This window comes from Lolium rigidum, chromosome 6 (genome assembly GCF_022539505.1).
Source record: "Lolium rigidum isolate FL_2022 chromosome 6, APGP_CSIRO_Lrig_0.1, whole genome shotgun sequence".
In the NCBI taxonomy this organism is placed as follows: Eukaryota; Viridiplantae; Streptophyta; class Magnoliopsida; order Poales; family Poaceae; genus Lolium; species Lolium rigidum.
This window is the reverse complement of record NC_061513.1, coordinates 127,501,072-127,519,757: the sequence shown is the minus strand read 5'-3', so window position 1 is coordinate 127,519,757 and position 18,686 is coordinate 127,501,072. Positions and strand designations below refer to the sequence as shown.

The window sequence follows — 18,686 nt, the reverse complement described above, 5'->3', positions numbered from 1 at the left end:
GTACAAACACGAACACGAGCATGTACAGATACAGAAGTACAGTCGCGCACACGAGAAAGTTGTCTTCCTTTTACGAAGGTCAGGCTTTTTTTAAGATTTTGGAGGCATGGAGCAATCTCCAAAACTTTTAGCGAATATAATTGGGCCGGTACGATGGGCCTGTGAACCTTATAGCACTAGGAGAACGCGCGGCGAGAAGAGCGGCCACGCTGCAGTCGTCGTCGTCCCCCTCTTCCTCATCTTTGTGTCCTTTTCGATCCATTCTGCCGGCGATTCCCCCCGCGCGCCATGGGCGACCACTACGGGACGCTCGGGCTGCGGAGCGACGCCACCAAGGCCGAGGTCAAGGCCGCTTTCCGACGGTGCGCCCTCCGGGACCACCCCGACCGCCACGCCCAATCCGGCGACGCCGGCGCCCGTACGGACGCTGCGCGGCGCTTCCGCCAGGCCTCTGACGCATACCATGTCCTCTCTGATGACCGCCGGAGGGCGGAGTACGACCTCCGCATCCGCTCTTCTTCCTCTTACGGACGCACCTCCTCGGCCTCCTCCTCCCCCTCCGCTTCGTCTGGCTACGGCTACGGGTACGGCCACGGGCATAGTGGAGGTTCTTGGCGCCGGCCACCTCCGGGGCGTGGCGGCGCCTCGGTTGGATACGATTGGGGCTTGTTGCTCAAGGCGGTGACGCGAAGAAGATTCCTTCTCAATCTCGGTTTCGCCAGGTAAAGTGCTAATTAGGCGTCGATACTTTTCTTTCTTGAGCTGCTATGGTATCTTGCAATTAAAGTAAAAGGGTTCTTGTGCTTATCCAGTTAGAGCTTGTCAACTTTTCAATAGAGGAACCATCGCCATTGGATGATTTATGCTCATGATGGTTTGTGAATTGTGAATGCCTAGTTGAGGAAATCAAATACTGGAACTAGTAACTTCAGGTAAATGACACAATCATTTAAACACAATAATCCAAGGGTGAGATTGAACAATATGATGCAATTTTAGTCTTCTGTAAGTCAAATGGTGTGGCACTGCCGATCCACAAAGCATCGACTAAGGCGTCCTGCATGACCAGCCGCTGATGAAGTATATGTTGCTGCACTTTCACTGTTGCACTTGTTAATGTAACTCATCCTGCTCAGCAAAGAGGAAGCCCTAGAGGTTGCCAAAGTTCGGCCAATTACACTGCACTACCAAGAGATCTGGTAGTTTAAGACAATGTTTGAGCAATGTTGCTTGCATAATTTACTTTTAGTGTTATGTATTGTTGGTAAGTGCTGTCAGATAACATGTTCTGAATGTTGCAAACTCCCATCACCCCCTTGTGGTTCATGTAGTAAATCTTTTATAGTCCTAATTTTCGTATTTGAAATATGATAACAGTTTGTATTGATGACTGATGATGATAACTTCGTATTGCAGTATTTTGTTGTCTGGAGCAGCTTTTCTTGATGGAAGTATTCTACAACTGTGGAATTTGAATAACTCTGGGGTAAGTAAGCATATAGCTGGTGAACTTCTTGTACTACTACTTTTTCTTAGGTAACGTTAATTATCTTTTCTTTGTTTTCTTGTCCCAATATCCACATGTGTTCCTTTAGTTTAATCAACTCCATGTTTTTTTGAATATATTTCAATCAAGCACAAGTTATGCACTGCTTGGCTGATTAATTGTTCTGATTGTTGATGGCAAAAGGGAATGCTGGGTGAAACTAACTTTATGCACTTGATTGGAATTGTTATAAAAGGAATTTGATACAATACTGAAAACGGTCAAACTTAGTTATTGCAATTTAACAAAGCGATATATTTTCCTTGTGTATTTGTGATGATCGCTAAAATGAATCCGTTCATCAAGCAACAAAGGTTGCAATTCAGTGATAAGTTCAGATTTAGAAGTTCCGAATATAATAGAAATACATCTTTTTTTCGCCGGTTGGTAGTTAACTAGTTAGCAGTGAATAAATACCACAATCATGTAAAGGCTGCTAATAGAGATTAGAATGCTTCCATTCTGGTGCCTTCCATCGTAATTATGCACTCTTTGGACACTTCATGACTTCCACAGCTTCTTCTCCTATTGGTTAGAAAATGAACATCAATTGTTGTTAAAATAATTATATGTGTTTCTACTTAACCCTGTGAAAAAAGATTCTTCTTCTTTAGGAATTTCAGTTCCATTATGTCTAGCTTTAATATTCTGCAAGTATATGCACTGCAGATCGGATTGGCAAACTTAGTCATTGCAATTCAACAAAGCGATATATTTTCCTTGTTTATTTGTGATGATAGCTAAAATGGGTCCGTTCATTAAGCAACAAAGATTGCAATTCAGTGATACGTTCAGATTTAGAAGTTCCGAACATAATAGAAATACATTTTGTTTTTCGCTGGTTGATAGTTTAGTAGTTAGCAGTGAATAAATACCACAATCATGTAAAGGCTGATAATAGAGATTAGAATGCTTCCATTCTGGTGCCTTACTCTTTGGACACTTCATGAGTCACAGCTTCTTCTCCTATTGGTTAGAAATGAATCATTTTTTGTTAAAATAATTGTAAGCATTTCTACTTAACCCTGTGAAAAAAGATTGTTCTTGTTTAGGAATTTCACTTCCATTATGTTTAGCTTTAATAGTCTGCAAGTATATGCACTGCAGATCTTATTGACATGCTTAGTAGTTAGCAATAGCGGCTGTAATGAGCTTACACACTTTCTTCTCTTGTTTGTAAGGTTGTAAAAATGTGTCTTATTTCCACGCCATAGTACTACTGTAGATCTTGTCCACATTTTTTCTTGCATACGGCAGGGCTAGTATTTTATATGCTTACAAGGCCTAGCTACTTGCAGTCCATGAATTTTGTGATGTGTGTAGTGTTGTGGGTATACTTCATGGGTGTACCATCGACAGTGCCTAGATCCGGCAAGCCCGGGTGGCCCACAGATGGTGATGAGGCGTGTGGCCCATCGGGCGGCCCGATTGCTTGTTGATCATGAAGGAAGAAGTCCAGCCCAGGATCGGCAGGCCGGATCCGTACCGACATAGGAGTAACCCGGATCCGTGGAGGCCCATGAGGGACCCGGATCCAGATACGACGTATATGGAAGGCGGATCGCGTGACGCGCACGGCAAGATATTGTACCGTAGTTAGGCTATCCGTAATCCGGCTAGGACTCTCCATGTAAACCCTAGATCCGTGCGCCTTTATAAGCCGGATCTCGGGAGCCCTAGAGGCACAACCACAACTCATTGTAACAACGCGAAAGCGCCCGCATAATTCCGGACAAGCGAGCAGTAGGCCCCGTCATCGTGCGAGGTGTTCCGAAGCCGGGTAACTCGCGTACCACCGTCCCGTGTGCACTCCGCCCTATGGCCCCTACTTCTTCTCCCTCGAGAGGGTCCCTCCTCCGAGGTACCGTCGATTAGGCAACGACGGCTGGCGCCCACCGTGGGGCCTGCGGCGTCCGGAGGCCGGAACCGGGAGGGTTCCGCCATGGGAAGCTACGACGACACCATCGCCGTGGGGCGTGTCCTTTACGCCGGAAGTCCGCCAATCGTCCCTCCGGATGAGTGTTGGATTCCGGCTAAAACCGACCCCGTCAAGCTCTCCATCGTCCCGCTTGGCGGCATACACATCTTCATCGGGGAAACCGTCGACTCCGACGGAAACCCACCGGTAAGTAACGCCGACGCGACCGCCGCCGAGCCGGACGCAAGCCGCGAAGATCCGATCCGAGACGCAGAACTTCCTAGCGAAGATTCCGCCTTAGATCCGAAAAAATCAAAACCCACCCAATCCGCCCCCGAGCAGAAGTAACGGTGGAAGACCAATGCGCATCCGCCCGGGTCTCCCGGGTGTTAGAGAAGCAAAGGTGTCACTTCGTACACTTCTTGGCCCATACCGCCGGAACCGCCCCTCATGAAGTCGGAGCCGGTCCCGAGCAGGTCGGAGCCCCGGAACAACGCCGCTCCGGATCGCGAGGAGGTCGTCGGAGAAAGCAAAATTCCGTCGAAGAGTCGATTTTGGGAAATCTAAGCCCAATATCGGGAGACACTCAATCCATGAACACCGAAGAGTTCGATCGCAAGGTGAAGGAGCTCGGATACGGTGAAGAGTCCGAAGTCGATTCCATCCAGCCAAAGCGGTACTTGCAACCGTAGCAGTCTCGGGAGAAAACGGATCGAAGACGCAGGCACCCAATCCGACCCCCGCCCATCCCACCACGGATCTCCGATGTCACGGGAACGGCCCCGTAAGGATTCTTCCTGGAGAGCCTCCTGTCGCCCGAAGAGATGGTCGCGCAAGCGGGCATGGATGCGGTTTATCGCTCGGAAATTCTTAACAAACCCATCACTCCCGAAGACGTCGAAGCTTTAGAAGCTAAAAGAGTGGAACCGTCGGCCACGACCAAAAAGTTTAAGGACACCGCAGCCGCCATGCTCGGAGGAAAGGAAGCACGCCGCAGCTTTTGTGGAAGACTTCGTCCAGCGTGAGCGAGGAGGTGGACGCAGGATCGGCACAAGTCAAAGAACTCCGAAAGCATTGGGAAGACAAGGTCGTTGAAGCTAACAGGAGGTCGAAAAGATCCGGCGTGAGATGATAGCTCCCGCAAGATCACTTTCGCAACTCCAACAGAGCAACGGCCGCTTGCAACCCCAAAAGACAATATGACAAAAGCTGCGAACTCCCGAAGAAACGAGACGAGGAGATCGACATCAACTACTTACGCACGCTCGTCGCTTCGGCGGTTCAACAACAAAGCAAGGCGGACACTTCGCGCAGGTTGGAATCTAACCCGAGCATTGCGTCTCCATCGCGCGAAGGACGCTCGCGAGAACCGCCATCGAGATGACGAATCGCGAACCGGATCCTCGGAACGCAGAAGGAAAACCAGGGAACATCCAAATCCGATCCCCGTACCATCAAAGACACCACCGTCAGATCCGAGAAAGGGAAAGGACCCAATGTACTCTGGACGAGACAAGTACCGCAACCCCCTCCTCCGCCTAATGGTTACCCGCGTCCCCTCGCCGCCGTAGTCCAGCCCGGAAACACCAGGCCTCAAGGGCATGGTGGAATTGTTATCGCGACAATGCCGCCTCCGAACCGAACAGGAGCGCACGCCGAACCGCCGATCGAGCACGACGTGAGCCCGAGCCGGAGGAGCCGATGAGGAGCGCACCCGAACTCGCCGGAGCCGGACACGTGGCAGCCACGCCACAGAGCAGCCACAGGAGTCGGCGCCAGAGCCTGCGTCGAGTCTCCCTCACCACCACCTAGCGGTGGCGGTGGAGGTGGAGGCGGAGGCGGTGGCCGGAGATCTCGCTCTCGCTCTCAGTCCCGCCGTCACGGTTCGCGCGACGCGCGGGAACGCCTCAACGAATACAGAACCGACTACATCGGACCGAAGTGCTTTGGCAGGATGATTCGAGAGGAACCAAAGCCAAGGAGCTCCCTCAAGCTACCAGGAAACCAGAAGCATTACGATGGCACCGAAAGACCGGATACCTGGATTGAGGATTACTACAATGCGAGAACCTTCGCCGGAGGAACCCCTAATATCGCCTCGCCGCATGCTCCAGCTTGTACCTTGTAGGCCCAGCCCGGATCCGGCTCGGTGACCTCGAGAAAAACTCCATCTTTTGCCGGTTTGACCCGAAGACCGCTTTCGAGAAACACTTCGTGGGCACCTACAAAAGACTCGCCACGGCAAGCGACTTACAAGCTTGTATCCAGAAGAAGGGAGAATCATCAAGAAACTTCCTCACACGATGGTTGGCCTGCAGAAACGAGTGCGAGAACGTCGACCACACCACTGCCATGTACGCCTTCATTGGTGGACTGCAGAGAGGAGGACTGTTGAGGCATAAGCTTACTTGTTTGGCCAACGCCAACAAACTGACTTTGGATGAGATGATCTCCATTGCCAGTGACCACACTGCCGCCGATGACGACGCAGGCGGTGATCTCGCAGCTACAGCAATCCCCCTACACCAACAAAAGAAGAACCGCGATAACGGTAACAACAGCGGCCACAAACGCAAAAATCCTGATGACCAGAAGAGTGGCGGATCCGACATGGTCGCCATGGCGTTCCAACGCGGAGGTTCGGGAGGCGGAAGAGGACGCGGCCGCGGAGGCGGAGCAGCAGGGGTCAGCAGCATGGCACCGATGTCACCGCCGGCGGATCCCGTGCCCCGCAAACCTACGAAGAGTACAGAGACATGCCCCGCCCGGCCCACTTGGATCCGGCTACAGTGGAAGTCCACACACACCAACCGCAACTGCAAGTGGGTCAACGACCTAAAGAACGACCCGGAGGCAGGATACAAGCGAGCCCGGAAGCACCGCCCACGCGGCAAAGGAGGCAAGGGCAAGAACAAGGACAAGGAGGAGGACAGCTCCGAGGCGATGGACGAGGATGATAACTCGCCGGATCCCAAGGCCGGATCCGCAGGTAAATCCAACCCCTTCGAGAAAAAGAGCGTGGGAGCTTACCACACTTTCCTCGAACCCCCACAGTCCGCGCTACAAAATCAGCCTACCCGGATCCCGAACGCCACAGCTTCCGGCCGTGCCGCAGGATGTCAGTGGTCGGAAGTTCCGTGCACATTTGACAGGGAGGATCATCCCGCCATTGTGCCAAAAGAATACTACGCCTTGGTTGTGAGTCCCCGCATAGATGGGTATGACTTCTCCAAGTGCCTCATGGATGGCGGAGCCGCCTTGAACATCATGTACCCGGAGACTCGGAGCGGATGAACCTCACCAAGGAACAGCTCAAACACAAAGCAACACCGAGTTTCACGGCGTGGTTCCGGTAAGAAGGCGAACTCCCTTGGCAGCATCACACTTCCCGTGGCTTTCGGCGATGTTCACAATTTCCGCGAAGAGAAGATCACGTTCGAAGTTGTGCCCTTCAAGAGCTCCTACCATGTCATCTTCGGCAGCCCACCTACCACAAGTTCCACGCAAGAGCGTGCTATATCTACAACAAGCTCAAGATGCCGGGTCCTAATGGTATGATCACCATAACCGGAGATTACAAAAAGGCTCATGAGTGCGAGTTGGGCGAAGCCGCCTTCGTAGAGTCTGTCATATCCGGAGAAGAGCTGAAAGGCTACAGAGCCGCAGTGGATCCGACTGAGATGCAGACCACCAAGAAGCAGATCTCCGAGCGTGAAAACCTCCTTCAAGCCCGCGATAGAAACCAAGAAGCATGACCTCATTCCGGGTGACTCTTCCAAGCGGGTTTCGATCGGAGCCAACATGGACCCCAAATAGGAAAGCGCGCTCGTCGAGTTCCTCCGCGCTAACATGGATATCTTCGCATGGCAACCTCTCGACATGTCCGGAGTACCTAGGGAACTCGCCGAGCACTACCTCAACATAAATCCGGGGCTAAACCAAGGAAGCAAGCTATGCGACGCTTTGGAGACAAGAAGCGCCGCGCCATAGGAATGGAACTAGCAAAGTTACTAGAAGCGGGTTTTGTAATAGAAGTTATCCACACCGATTGGGTCGCGAATCCCGTCCTTGTACCCAAAAAGAACACTCGAAATACTAAGAATGTGCATCGATTACTCCGGCTTGAACAAACATTGCCCGAAGGATCCGTTCCCCTTGCCGCGCATTGACCAAGTCATTGATTCGACGGCAGGGCGGAACTTCTGTGTTTTCTTGATGCGTATTCCGGTATCATCGGATCCGGATGAAGGAATCCGACCAAAAGGCGACTTCATTCATAACCCCGTTTGGTACTTACCGCTATGTTACTATGCCTTTTGGTTTGAAAATGCAGGTGCTACTTACCAACGTACGATGCAGCGGTGCTCGAAGGACCAAATTGGCCGAACGTGCACGCATACGTCGACGACATCGCGGTCATGACCCGGAAAGGATCCGACTTGATCGGCGACCTCACGTAAACCTTCGACAACCTCCGCAGGTACAAGATGATGTTGAATCCGCCGAAGTGCGTCTTTGGCGTGCCAGCCGGAGAACTCCTTGGCTTCATAGTCTCTCACAGAGGCATTGAGGTGAACCCGGAAAAGATCAAGGCAATCCTGTGTATCAAACGGCCAACTTGTCTCAAAGATGTGCAACGGCTAACTGGTTGTGTCGCAAAGAATCGCAGGTTTGTTAGCCGTCTTGGCGAGAAGGCGCTACCTTCGTACAAGTTGTTGAAGAAAACAGACAAATTTGTCCGGGACGACGCACCGACGCAGGCTCTTCGAGGGTTGAAGGAAATACTTACCTCCCCACCTATCCTGGCAGCCCCAGCAGAGTCAGAGCCAATGCTCCTTTATCTGGCAGCTACCAACAAAGTCATCAGCCTCGTCATCGTGGTGGAGCGAAAGGAAGAAGGTCACGAATATGACGTCCAAAGACCCGTCTACTACTTAAGCGAGGTGCTGACGGAGTCAAAGCAAAGATACCCTCACTTTCAAAGCTAGCTTATGGAGTTTTCCTAGGCAGCCGGAAGCCGAGACACTACTTCCAAGAGCACCCAGCAACAGTCGTGAGCAAAGCTCCGCTGTCAACAATTCTGAACAACGCTGACGCAACAGGACGAACGGCTAAATGGGGCATTGAATTATCCCCCTTCGACATCGCCTACAAGCCTAGGACTGCGGTAAAATCCCAAGTCTTGGCAGATTTCGTCGCAGATTGGACAGAAGCTCCGGATGCAAGTCTGGAGCCGGAACCGTAAACATGGGTCATGCACTTCGACGGATCCAAGCAGCATCAAGGCTCGGGAGCCGGCGTCACCCCGAAGTCCCCTACCGGAGAAGAACCGCAATACGTCCCGCGATCCACTTCGAAGCTACAAATAACATGGCGGAATACGAGGCTCTACTACACGGATCGCGCATCGCTAAGGAAATAGGGATCAAGCACATCATTTGCTCGCGGAGATTCCGACCCGGTGGCACAGCAAGTAGCCGGAACTCGGAACGCCGTAAATTCCGTCATGGCGGCCTACAGAGACGAAGTTGACGAGATCGCCAAGAGCTTCCTCGGATACGAAGTCAAGTACGTCGAAGAGACGACAATACAGCTGCGGATATGCTATCCAAGCTCGGATCCGGCAGAAAGCCAATTCCGCCCGGAATCTTCTTAGAGCACCTCCGGATACCCTCGGTGAAGGGCGCTAACCCGGAAAACCCGATGTGGCGGTGTCTCCGGCCGCAGAGGTATTGGCTACCATTCCGGCTTGGACACAACCTTTCCTCGGACTACCTCATCGATCGAAGTTGCCGGAGGACGAGGTCCTCGCGCGCCGGATCATCGACGAGCACGATCCTACACAATTGTTGATGGACAGCTCTACAAACGAAGCGCAACAGGGGTGTTTCTCAAATGCGTCTCCAATCAAGATGGCATTGAAATCCTCGGAGAGATCCACGCAGGGACCGCGGGCACCATGCCGCTCCCGGGTCACTCGTTGCAAAAGCTTTTCGGCTAGGCTTTTATTGGCTAACGACTAAAGAAGATGCCGACAAAATAGTCAAGACCCGCCGAGGTTGCCGACACTACGCTACTCAACCAAACGCTCCAACGACAAGAGCTGAAGACCATACCTATCACCCGGCCATTTGCGGTCCGGGGGCTCGATATGGTTGGTAAGTTAAAACGATCATCTCCCGGTGGTTGCGAATACCTCCCGGTCGCCGTTGATAAGTTCGGCAAGTGGATCGAGGCCAAGCCGGTGAGAAAAGCCGACGGTGCTACGGCACTAAAATTTGTCATCGCCCTCGTAATGAGATTCGGCATCCCGCACAAGCATAATCACGTATAATGGCACAAACTTCGCTCGGGGAGAATTGAAGGATTATTGTGAGACAATGGGGATTCGATTGGACCTTGCATCCGTGGCTCACCCACAATCCAATGGTCAAGTCGAAAGAGCTAATCGGTCTAATATTATCGTGAATCAAGCCACGCCTTGAAGAACCGCCGCGACGAGCAGCCGGAGCTTGGGCCGACGAACTAGACGCTCGTCTTGTGGAGTTTGCGAACTACCCCTAACAGGTCAACGGGGTTTACCCCTTTTTTCCTGGTATACGGATCTGAAGCCGTGATTCCCTCCGACATCATCCATGATTCACCGCGAGTTTCCGCCTATAACGAAGAAACAACTGACGAGGCCGCACAGCCTATCCGTGGACCCGATCGAAGAAGCACGGAACCTAGCCGACCGGCGCTCCGCTATCTACCAGCCAGGCTCCGACGCTACCACGGTCGTCGAGTTCGGAAACGCTCCTTCATGGCCGGAGACTCCGGTCCTCCGCCTTCGACAGTGAAAGACCATAAGCTGCAATCTCCATGGGAAGGACCCTTCGTCATCAGCAAAGTGCTTCATAACGGATCGTACTACCTTGTCGATTTCCGCGAGTTGAGGGATAGACCTGCCAACTGGCGCCGGAAACGCAAGCGTGAGGATCCGGATGACATATACGACGAAACAGATCGCCCTTGGAATATCGCACAGCTACGTCCTTTCTACACTTAGCATATTTTTCCGAGTTACAAAACTCCGTAATAGTTATACATGATCAATGAAATAAAGCTTATGGTTCACTCTTTGAGTCTTTTACCTCCTTTACTTGTTCATTTTAGATCGTGTATGTTTTTTCCGACTAAAACCGCAGAGCTGGATGTTTTCCGCCTAGGCGCGTATAAAAGTTGTGATTTCTAAAACCGTCCTTTAGGACGTAAGCTTAAGTTTTCCGATTAAGTTGTTATCCGTTGCAAACCCGTGGATTCCTAGTAGCGATTTCCGCACCTATGCCTGGGGGCTTGTTTCCGCGGTTATGGACGGATTGCCATTGGGCTTCGTCACCGCTGGCGAGCGTTTCCGGCTAAGGCTTTCCGGCTCGTGGAAGGTCAAGCGGGCAAGCCGGAAAATAATGAAGTCAGCGCTTGCTTTCCGACATAAAACGAAACATGCACATAATATTAAACGGATAGCAGGATAAGTGTTTCCGCCCCATGCATAATCGTTTCGTTCCTAGCTACTTAAGAATTCAAAGTCTTATTACAAACCCTCGCTGGGGCCAAAATGATGCATTGTTTTTCCCGCAGGAATAAAAGTTCTCATTCCCCCTTAGCCGGAGAAGTCTTGCCCTCTGGATCCTGTTCCTTGGCGCCTTCGGCCGGAGAAGACACGTCTTCATCACTTTCTTCAGAGGCAGCAGTGTTGGTCTTGGGTTCCTCTTGGGGAGCATTCTTGGAGCCGGTCCAGTAACCGGGTTCCGGATTCCGCAGGTCGCGCCTTGGCAGCGAGTTCCTTCCGAAGTTCCGCTTCTAAGGACTCGTCGGCAGGAAGGACGACCTTGTCATAGAATTCCTCATGCCGGATCCTCGCGCGCGATTCGGTGTCGTAGCCGCTCACCGCATCCGGGAGAGCGCTAACATCCGCATCCGGAGGAACGCCCGTGGTTACCTCGATCAAGATCAAGATCCGCATGATGCGCTAGGCACATGGTCGTGGCCATTGCAGCCGCGCCTGGCCGACGACGCTTGCGGATCCGTCACCGACTCCGGCAGAACATCCATCTTTCCAATAAGTTTCCGGACGTCGCAAGTACGACTCCTCTTGATGGATAAGTTATAACATATCTTGCGGGAGGCGGAGATGAGATCTTTGCAGTCATCGCCTGCAAGTTGAAGAAGGTCATCTCGCGGGAACAAATTCCGGCGCTCTTCAGAATACCCAAGCGGCTCTGCATAAAAACAGTGAGGATATAAGCATACAGTTTTGAGCATAAAGTAAAATGTCGGAACAAATATCTGGGCAAGGTTCTAGTATCGGTACCCAAGATGTTCCCATTGAGCAAATCCCAAGCGTCGTTCCGCGGTCTCCATATACTTCCGGAGTCCATTGAGCTCTTTTTGCTGAGATTTGATAGTTTCACTGTCAACGTTTAGCTTCAATTTCAGCTCCCCTTTTTCCTTGGCATGTTCGGAGTTTTTCTCCGCCAGCTGCTTTTCGGCTTGCTCACTCTTAAGTTCCGCCTCCTTTAGCTTCGTCTCCAAGTCTTGGTACGAGGAGCGCAGGTTCTCAAGTTCAGTCGAAGTTGTTGCCAGGGAGGAGGATGCGCCTACAAAAGCATAAGTTAATAGCAAGTTCAAAGTCGTAATTTGGTTAAACAACGAAGAAGGCGGAAACCAACCTTGGGCGTCTGCGCTTGTTTAGCCAGCTCTGCATTTTCATCCTTCGCAGTCCGGATATTTTCCGCCCGACTCGTAGTTACGCGGCGCCGCGAGCAATGTTCTTGTGTAGCTCGTAGTGCAGCCACTGTTGTTCCCGTAAAATTTACACAATGCGGAGAGTAAAAATTCCGCCTGTAGCAGTGGTTTCTTTTAAAGCATCATTGCCGAAATCTTTCCGCCATAATGCTTGGGGGCTACTGGTTCAATTTGAAAACTTTCCCGGAAGTACCTTTCTCTCTAAGCATATAAGCGCTAACTATTATTTCAGTTTCCGCATACATGCTTGGGGGCTACTGGGGAGTACCTTTTGCTTACAGACGAGCTTGTCGAAGAACTGGCCGACATCCTTTTTAAAATCTTGGATCTCCGATGTCGCGGCATCGAGTTTCCCTGTGCATTGTTCAGCATGGCGTTGAGCGAGGTCTTGTTCAAGCTCCCATTTCTCCGCCTCGGACAGCCTTGTTGAAGAACTTGGTAGCATACGCTTTGGGGGTGGAGGTGATGTCGACCGGATCTCCGAAGTTCTTCGAAAATGACGATGTCGCCGCCGCCATCTCCGGCCTTCTCGAAGAAGTGACTTCAGCCCCTCCTTGACCTTGTTCTCCCGCTTCTTCTTGGGCAGTGGCCTTTGGCCTTGGGATCTTCTCCACCTACCTTGTCGCCGCCGACCGGAATTATTTCCGGTGGAGTGTCGGTGGCGGGAGGGGAGACGGGTCGGCCCGAGGAGGAGATGGCCGAGGAGTGGGGTGAGAGGCACTTGGCGGAGCCGGAGTAGCCGGACCGACCGCCGGAGATTTCTTCATGTATTTGGTAATGGGCTCTCGGCCGGCGGTCCGTGTGGCGGCGGGTTTCGGGTTCCTGCAAACAAGTGAAAGGATTCAGACAAGAGATAAAATTCGCTAAGTTAAAATCGTGTCATGCTCGGAAACTTACGAGGCGCCGGGGATAATGGGGCGCGTGCCTTGGCCGGCTGTTGAGAGCATCCGTATACGTGCACGCTCCGCTTTCCTTGAGTCTAGCGGAGGTGGTTTTACCGTCTTCGGTTTCTTGGCGGAGGCCTCGCCGCTAGCTCCGGCTTCGGAGCCGGAAGCCTTGGCGCGGGGACGCTTTGTAGGTCGAGGGGCCGCCTTGCGAGGTGCCTGTTCCTCTTCCTCCTCGTCGTCATCCGGAACCTCCTCCGCCGTGTCTTCGGTAACGGGAACACGGAGAATGGCGCGAAAGTCTTCCTCCGCCAAAGTATTGAGCTGGAGGGAAAATGAATAAAATTAAGCTAAACATCCAAAAGCTTGTGAAGTTTGAAACAAGTGAAAAGGACGAAGCTTACCGGAGGACATTGGTCGTTTGTGAAAATGTCTTTGGTCAGTTCCGGGACCTGTTGGCCTCTCGGAATCTTCACCAACGTCTTGATCCTTCTCTTCAGAGAGTCGGCCGGAAGATCGTGGCGGGTAACCCGGAGAGGATCATCCGCCCCGGTATATGCGCACATCAGGCGCGCGTTGTAGCGTAGAGGCCGGATTCTCCGGAAAACCAGCCTAAGTGTGAGCCGGGCTCCGGCTAGCCCGTCGTGGACTAGCCAGGAGATTCTCCGCGCAGCCTTCTCCGGAATTGGGGTCCGGGCGAGCGAAGGGACGAAGCTCCAGCCTTGCGAGTTCTTCCGGAGGTTCGTTGATGAACCGAGTGCGACCCTCGTGGACTTTCGGAACCGAGGCATTCCTCTCATAGAACCATCCGGCGTTCCAAGACGGGACGGACTCATGCGAGTCATGGGGAGGGTACATGCGGCTAGGGCGGAGCATGAACGTCATGCTTCCGCAGCTCACCATTGCTTTCTCTTTGGTTTCTTTCTTCACCCGGAAAAAGAACTCGCCATAACTTGACGTCCGGCCGGATCCCAGTGTGTCCTTCGCAGAGAGTCACGAAGTTGGACAGAGAAGGTATGAATTCGGGCAGATGTTGTGGGGCCGGAGCCCGTAGGTGCCGAGGATGGAGAGAAAAAATTCCGAACAAGGGAGTGAAAGTCCGCGCTCCACCCAAGCCTTAGTCATGACAACTTCTCCGAGCTTCGGCTTGGGGACGACGGAATCACGTGTGAAACTCCAATGTGAGGAGATCATTCCTTCGTTCTGGAGCTCTCTAAGCTCCACGTCGGTAGTCTCGCAAGGCCACCATTGACCCCTTTCTCCTTCGCGGATCCGGGCCTTGGACGCCTTCTTGTTTTCCGTCTCCCGTACCTTAGCCGCCATCCGAGCTTGCCCTTCAAGTTCTTCTTGGAGCTCTTGGAGGGAAGGGATCCGGCTTGGAGCGGTGCCTGGAAGATGCGGAAAAAGGTTGAGCTAGTCTTAAGTCGGAAATATATGGTGGCAGTGAATGATATGGGATCCGGGCATATGGGTTCTATTTGGTTGAGATCCGGGCTACTCGAAGAGCTACCAAGTGCAAAGTGACGATTCGAGTGGCATGCTTCCGGCTGCACCCATACAAAGTGTTTGAGTACCCGGATCACTGAACCTATCTTCTACACTACGTTGTCTTCTACAAGGCCGGCGTACTTACCGCTAATGGCGCGGTGGCTCGACGGAGCTCCGGCGGAGGTGAGGTCGCTGAACTTGGAGGGAGTCGACTCGCGTAACCATGAATCGGCGGCGGAGCGAGTTTCTCGTTCAAACGTGATGATCTTGGTGCGAGGGGAGCCTCGGTTCGGCGGCGCGCAAGGTTCACCGTGACGAAGTTCGCCGGAGTATAGATCTGGCGGGCGGCGCGGCGCGAGGAGGAAGACGATGTGGTGAGAGGGGGTGAAAGAATGAATTTTTACCGGGCCGCGGGGTATTTATAGGCCGCGCTCGGAGATTCGGGATCCGGATCTAACGGTGGAAACTGAACGGTCACGCCGTTGGATGGTTGACACGTGTTTAGGTCAAATGCGGTAAAACGACGTGGAGGTGATTTGACTGCGCGCTCCCGAAAACTCCGGCTGAAGATTTGCGTCTGCGAAAATTTAGCGCGGGAAGTAAGGAAGTTGTGCGCGGGGAATAAGGAACTTCCGTTGATTGTGATTTGAAGATAAAGGATTTCCGAAGCCGTTTGAGTCTTTTAAGATTCCGGGTAATTTTGTGAAGATAAGTCGTCTCTCATTCGAGCGGGGAGTAACCCGGAAATGTTCTTTGGAACGTCGATGGATGAAGTCCCGCGGGATGGGAGCATTTTCCGGCTATAAGTTGGGAAAAAGAAGAAAATGCAAAGTTGGAGCTCTTCAAGTTTCTCCGCGTTACCAACGTTTGTCGGAGATCGTGTTGGACCAGCAAGGCGGAAACCGCAGTGAAACTCGGAGAACTCGGGGGCTACCGTTGTGGGTATACTTCATGGGTGTACCATCGACAAGTGCCTAGATCCGGCAAGCCCGGGTGGCCCACGGATGGTGATGAGGCGTGTGGCCCATCGGGCGGCCCGACTTGTCGTTGATCATGAAGGAAGAAGTCCAGCCCAGGATCAGCAGGCCGGATCCGTACCGACATAGGAGTAACCCGGATCCGTGGAGGCCCATGAGGGACCCGGATCCAGTACGACGTATATGGAAGGCGGATCCGTGACGCGCACGGCAAGATATTGTACCGTAGTTAGGCTATCTGTAATCCGGCTAGGACTCTCCATGTAAACCCTAGATCTGTGCGCCTTTATAAGCCGGATCTCGGGAGCCCTAGAGGCACAACCACAACTCATTGTAACAACGCGAAAGCGCCCGGATAATTCCGGACAAGCAGCAGTAGGCCCTGTCATCGTGCAGGTGTTCCGAAGCTGGGTAACTCGCGTACCACCGTCCCGTGTGCACTCCGCCCTATGGCCCCTACTTCTTCTCCCCCTCGAGAGGGTCCCTCCTCCGAGGTACCGTCGATTAGGCAACGACATGTAGTTTCGTGGGTAGGGACTTAACATGTAGAGTAGTATTTGTGGTACATGTTGGTAGTAATGATTGGGATGCTACAGTAGGCCAGCTCATATACTATTATAAATCATATCCTAAAATAGAACAATGATATAAAAGCTTTTTTGCTGACTAGGATGATAAACCCATTGAGCCTCTCAGTTAAGATTGGTTGTCAGTTATTCTGGGTGGGGTGAGTGGTCTGGTCACGTAAGTCAAGCTCCAAATAATCACACAAGTGAAAATCAAAGAGGGTTGTTATATAAACATCTGTTGTGTAAGGAATGTGGAAGACATGACCACTTGAACTTATTCTTGCCGCCAATTGTTTTTAAAGCTTTGCATGGTATTGCTACTTACCAGTGGCATTAAGTCGCCGTTCGTCCGTGCAGAAATCATTTGAAGAAGCGATGGAGTCGATTGAGAAGGTGAAAACGGGAAAGGGGAATGGGTAGAACCAGGGAGAAGTTCCATCAAATTTTAATACATAGAAAAACAAGTGTGCATATTGTTGTTCAGATCCTTGTGTAATGCATTCCGTACAGTCCGAATCCCTCGCAAACAAAAAAAAAAGTGTACAGTCTGAATAATATGTTTGTCACAAACTGGTTACCTGACCGTTATAGCTGTGGAGCTTTGTACTCCCCCCTAGAAACTCCAAGGGATGAGAATGATGTACGCCTATGCATAGGTTCTTTCATTGCAAATATTTAATCAAGTTGATATATAAAAACTCAGGATGTACTTGTTTTGTTTCACTGGTATGTTTGTTCAGGGAGTCTCCTTGATCTGTGAGCGGTTATAATTGTTCTTACAATGATATGTCGAGGTGGAAGAAAGATAGGCTAGCCTTGCATATTGGTGGGCTGGGTTCGGACCTGGAGGCCATGGTTTCCAGCTATGGGTTAAAGCCAAATCAGATTTTGGTCTTAAGGGCATCTCCAACCGCGCGACCCAAACGGACGCGCTAGGCCGTCCGTTTTGGGCCGTTTGCGTGGCCGAACGGACACCTGGACAGCGGCCCGCGTCCGCGTGTCCGTTTGGGTCGCACGCTGCGCCCAACGCGCGGACGCAGCGCATTGGTAATAAAATAAAACAGAAATGAAAATAAAAAAGGAAAAGAACAAAACATAAATTTAAACTAGTTGGTCATTAAACTTAGCCCTATTTTGGGCAAATTTTACACAAAAGAAAGCCATATATGGCTTTAAACTAAAAAAAAAGCAAACCCTAGCCAGGGTTTGCGAGCACGCGGTGGCCGCCGGCAGTACTACCCCCAGTAGTACTCGTCATCGTCGGCGTCGACGATGCCGCTCGGCGGCGACGCGCTGTTCCGGCTCGACACGCCGGAGGGCACCGGGGACTCCGGCCAGGGGTCCCACTGCGCCCTTTCCCAGGCGGAGTGCGCGTTCGGCGGGCTCGCCGGCCTGCGCGGCCGTGCCCTCCGCGCGGACTCCCGTCGGAGCTGCTCCTCCGCCCTGCGTGGCCGGGCGCTCCTCCTCCGCCGGGCGCGCGGCCCGGCGCTCCTCCTCCCGAGCGCCGCCCGACGCGTAGCCTCCTCCCGACGGCGCGCGCGGCTCGAGGAAGGCACACGCGTCCGCCCGGGCGTCCTCCCGGGCCTTCTCCGGCCGCCTCCTCCCGGCCGCGGAGGTGCGCAGCGTCTCGGCGAGGAGGCGGCCATTTGGCCGGCTCGTCGAGGTCCTCGCTCGCTCGCGGGACGCCGCGAGCGCCGCTCGCGGCCTCCGGGTCGTTCTCCTCCTCCCGGGGCTGCGGCTGCGGCCGGGGCCGGGGCCGCGGCCGGGGCGCGGGCTCGTTGATGTAGAGGCCGCCGGGGCGGCGGCCAGCCCGCCTAGCGGCCGTGCTCGGCCGCGCGCGAGGCCGCGCCGTCGCGGATGTGAAGCACGTGCGCCGCCGCGCATCGTGCTCCACCTCGAACCACAAGTCCCGGTTGGGACTTGCGTCGCCGTACGCGGGGTCCTGCCGGAGGTCCGCCGGCGCGCGAGCGCGGCGCCTCGGATCTCGGCGTAGCGGGCGCGGCCCGACGCCGGGATGGGCGGCACCGGAACCCGATCCGGGCTCGAGGTGCCGGCCGTGGGGAGGTGCACGTCCCCCACGGCATTGGGACGCCGGCGTCCCGGAACATCCGCGCCACCGCTACGGTGACGTAGATCCGGTCGCGTCCGGGCGTCGCCGGCGGCCCCATGGCGAACGGCGCCGGCGCGGACCGGCCGGCCGCTGCCGGCCTCGTGGTCGTTGGCGGATGGCGAGAACTCGCGCTTCGGGGCCATGGCGGCGCGGAAGCTTCGAGCTCGCGCGTGCGGCCGGAGTGGAAAGTGGGGACCGGATAGGGACGGTCCCCTTCCCCGATCCACATTTAATAGGGCCGGGGCACCGACAGTGGGCCGGCCACGCGGACGGGCGGACACGCGAGGACGCCGCGTGCCATCCGCGGCCACGCAAACCCGGCCCGATTTGGGCCGGGTTTGCGTCGCTCGGACGCCGCGGCCGTCTGCTTTTGCGGTGCGTCCCCGCGTTGGGCCGGGTTTTTGTCC

General features: G+C 53.5%; 1 protein-coding gene across 1 annotated transcript; it reads left to right on the top strand.

Annotated features, from left to right (window-relative positions):
* The first annotated feature begins 255 nt into the window (after window positions 1-255).
* On the top strand, window positions 256-16,898 carry LOC124665325 (chaperone protein dnaJ 72-like). The gene is made up of 3 exons (XM_047202739.1): window positions 256-722; window positions 1,417-1,486; window positions 16,527-16,898. Exons 1-3 carry the CDS (start codon window positions 289-291, stop codon window positions 16,587-16,589), a joined length of 567 nt encoding a protein of 188 aa, XP_047058695.1. The 5' UTR covers window positions 256-288; the 3' UTR covers window positions 16,590-16,898.
* The last annotated feature ends 1,788 nt before the right edge of the window (window positions 16,899-18,686 follow it).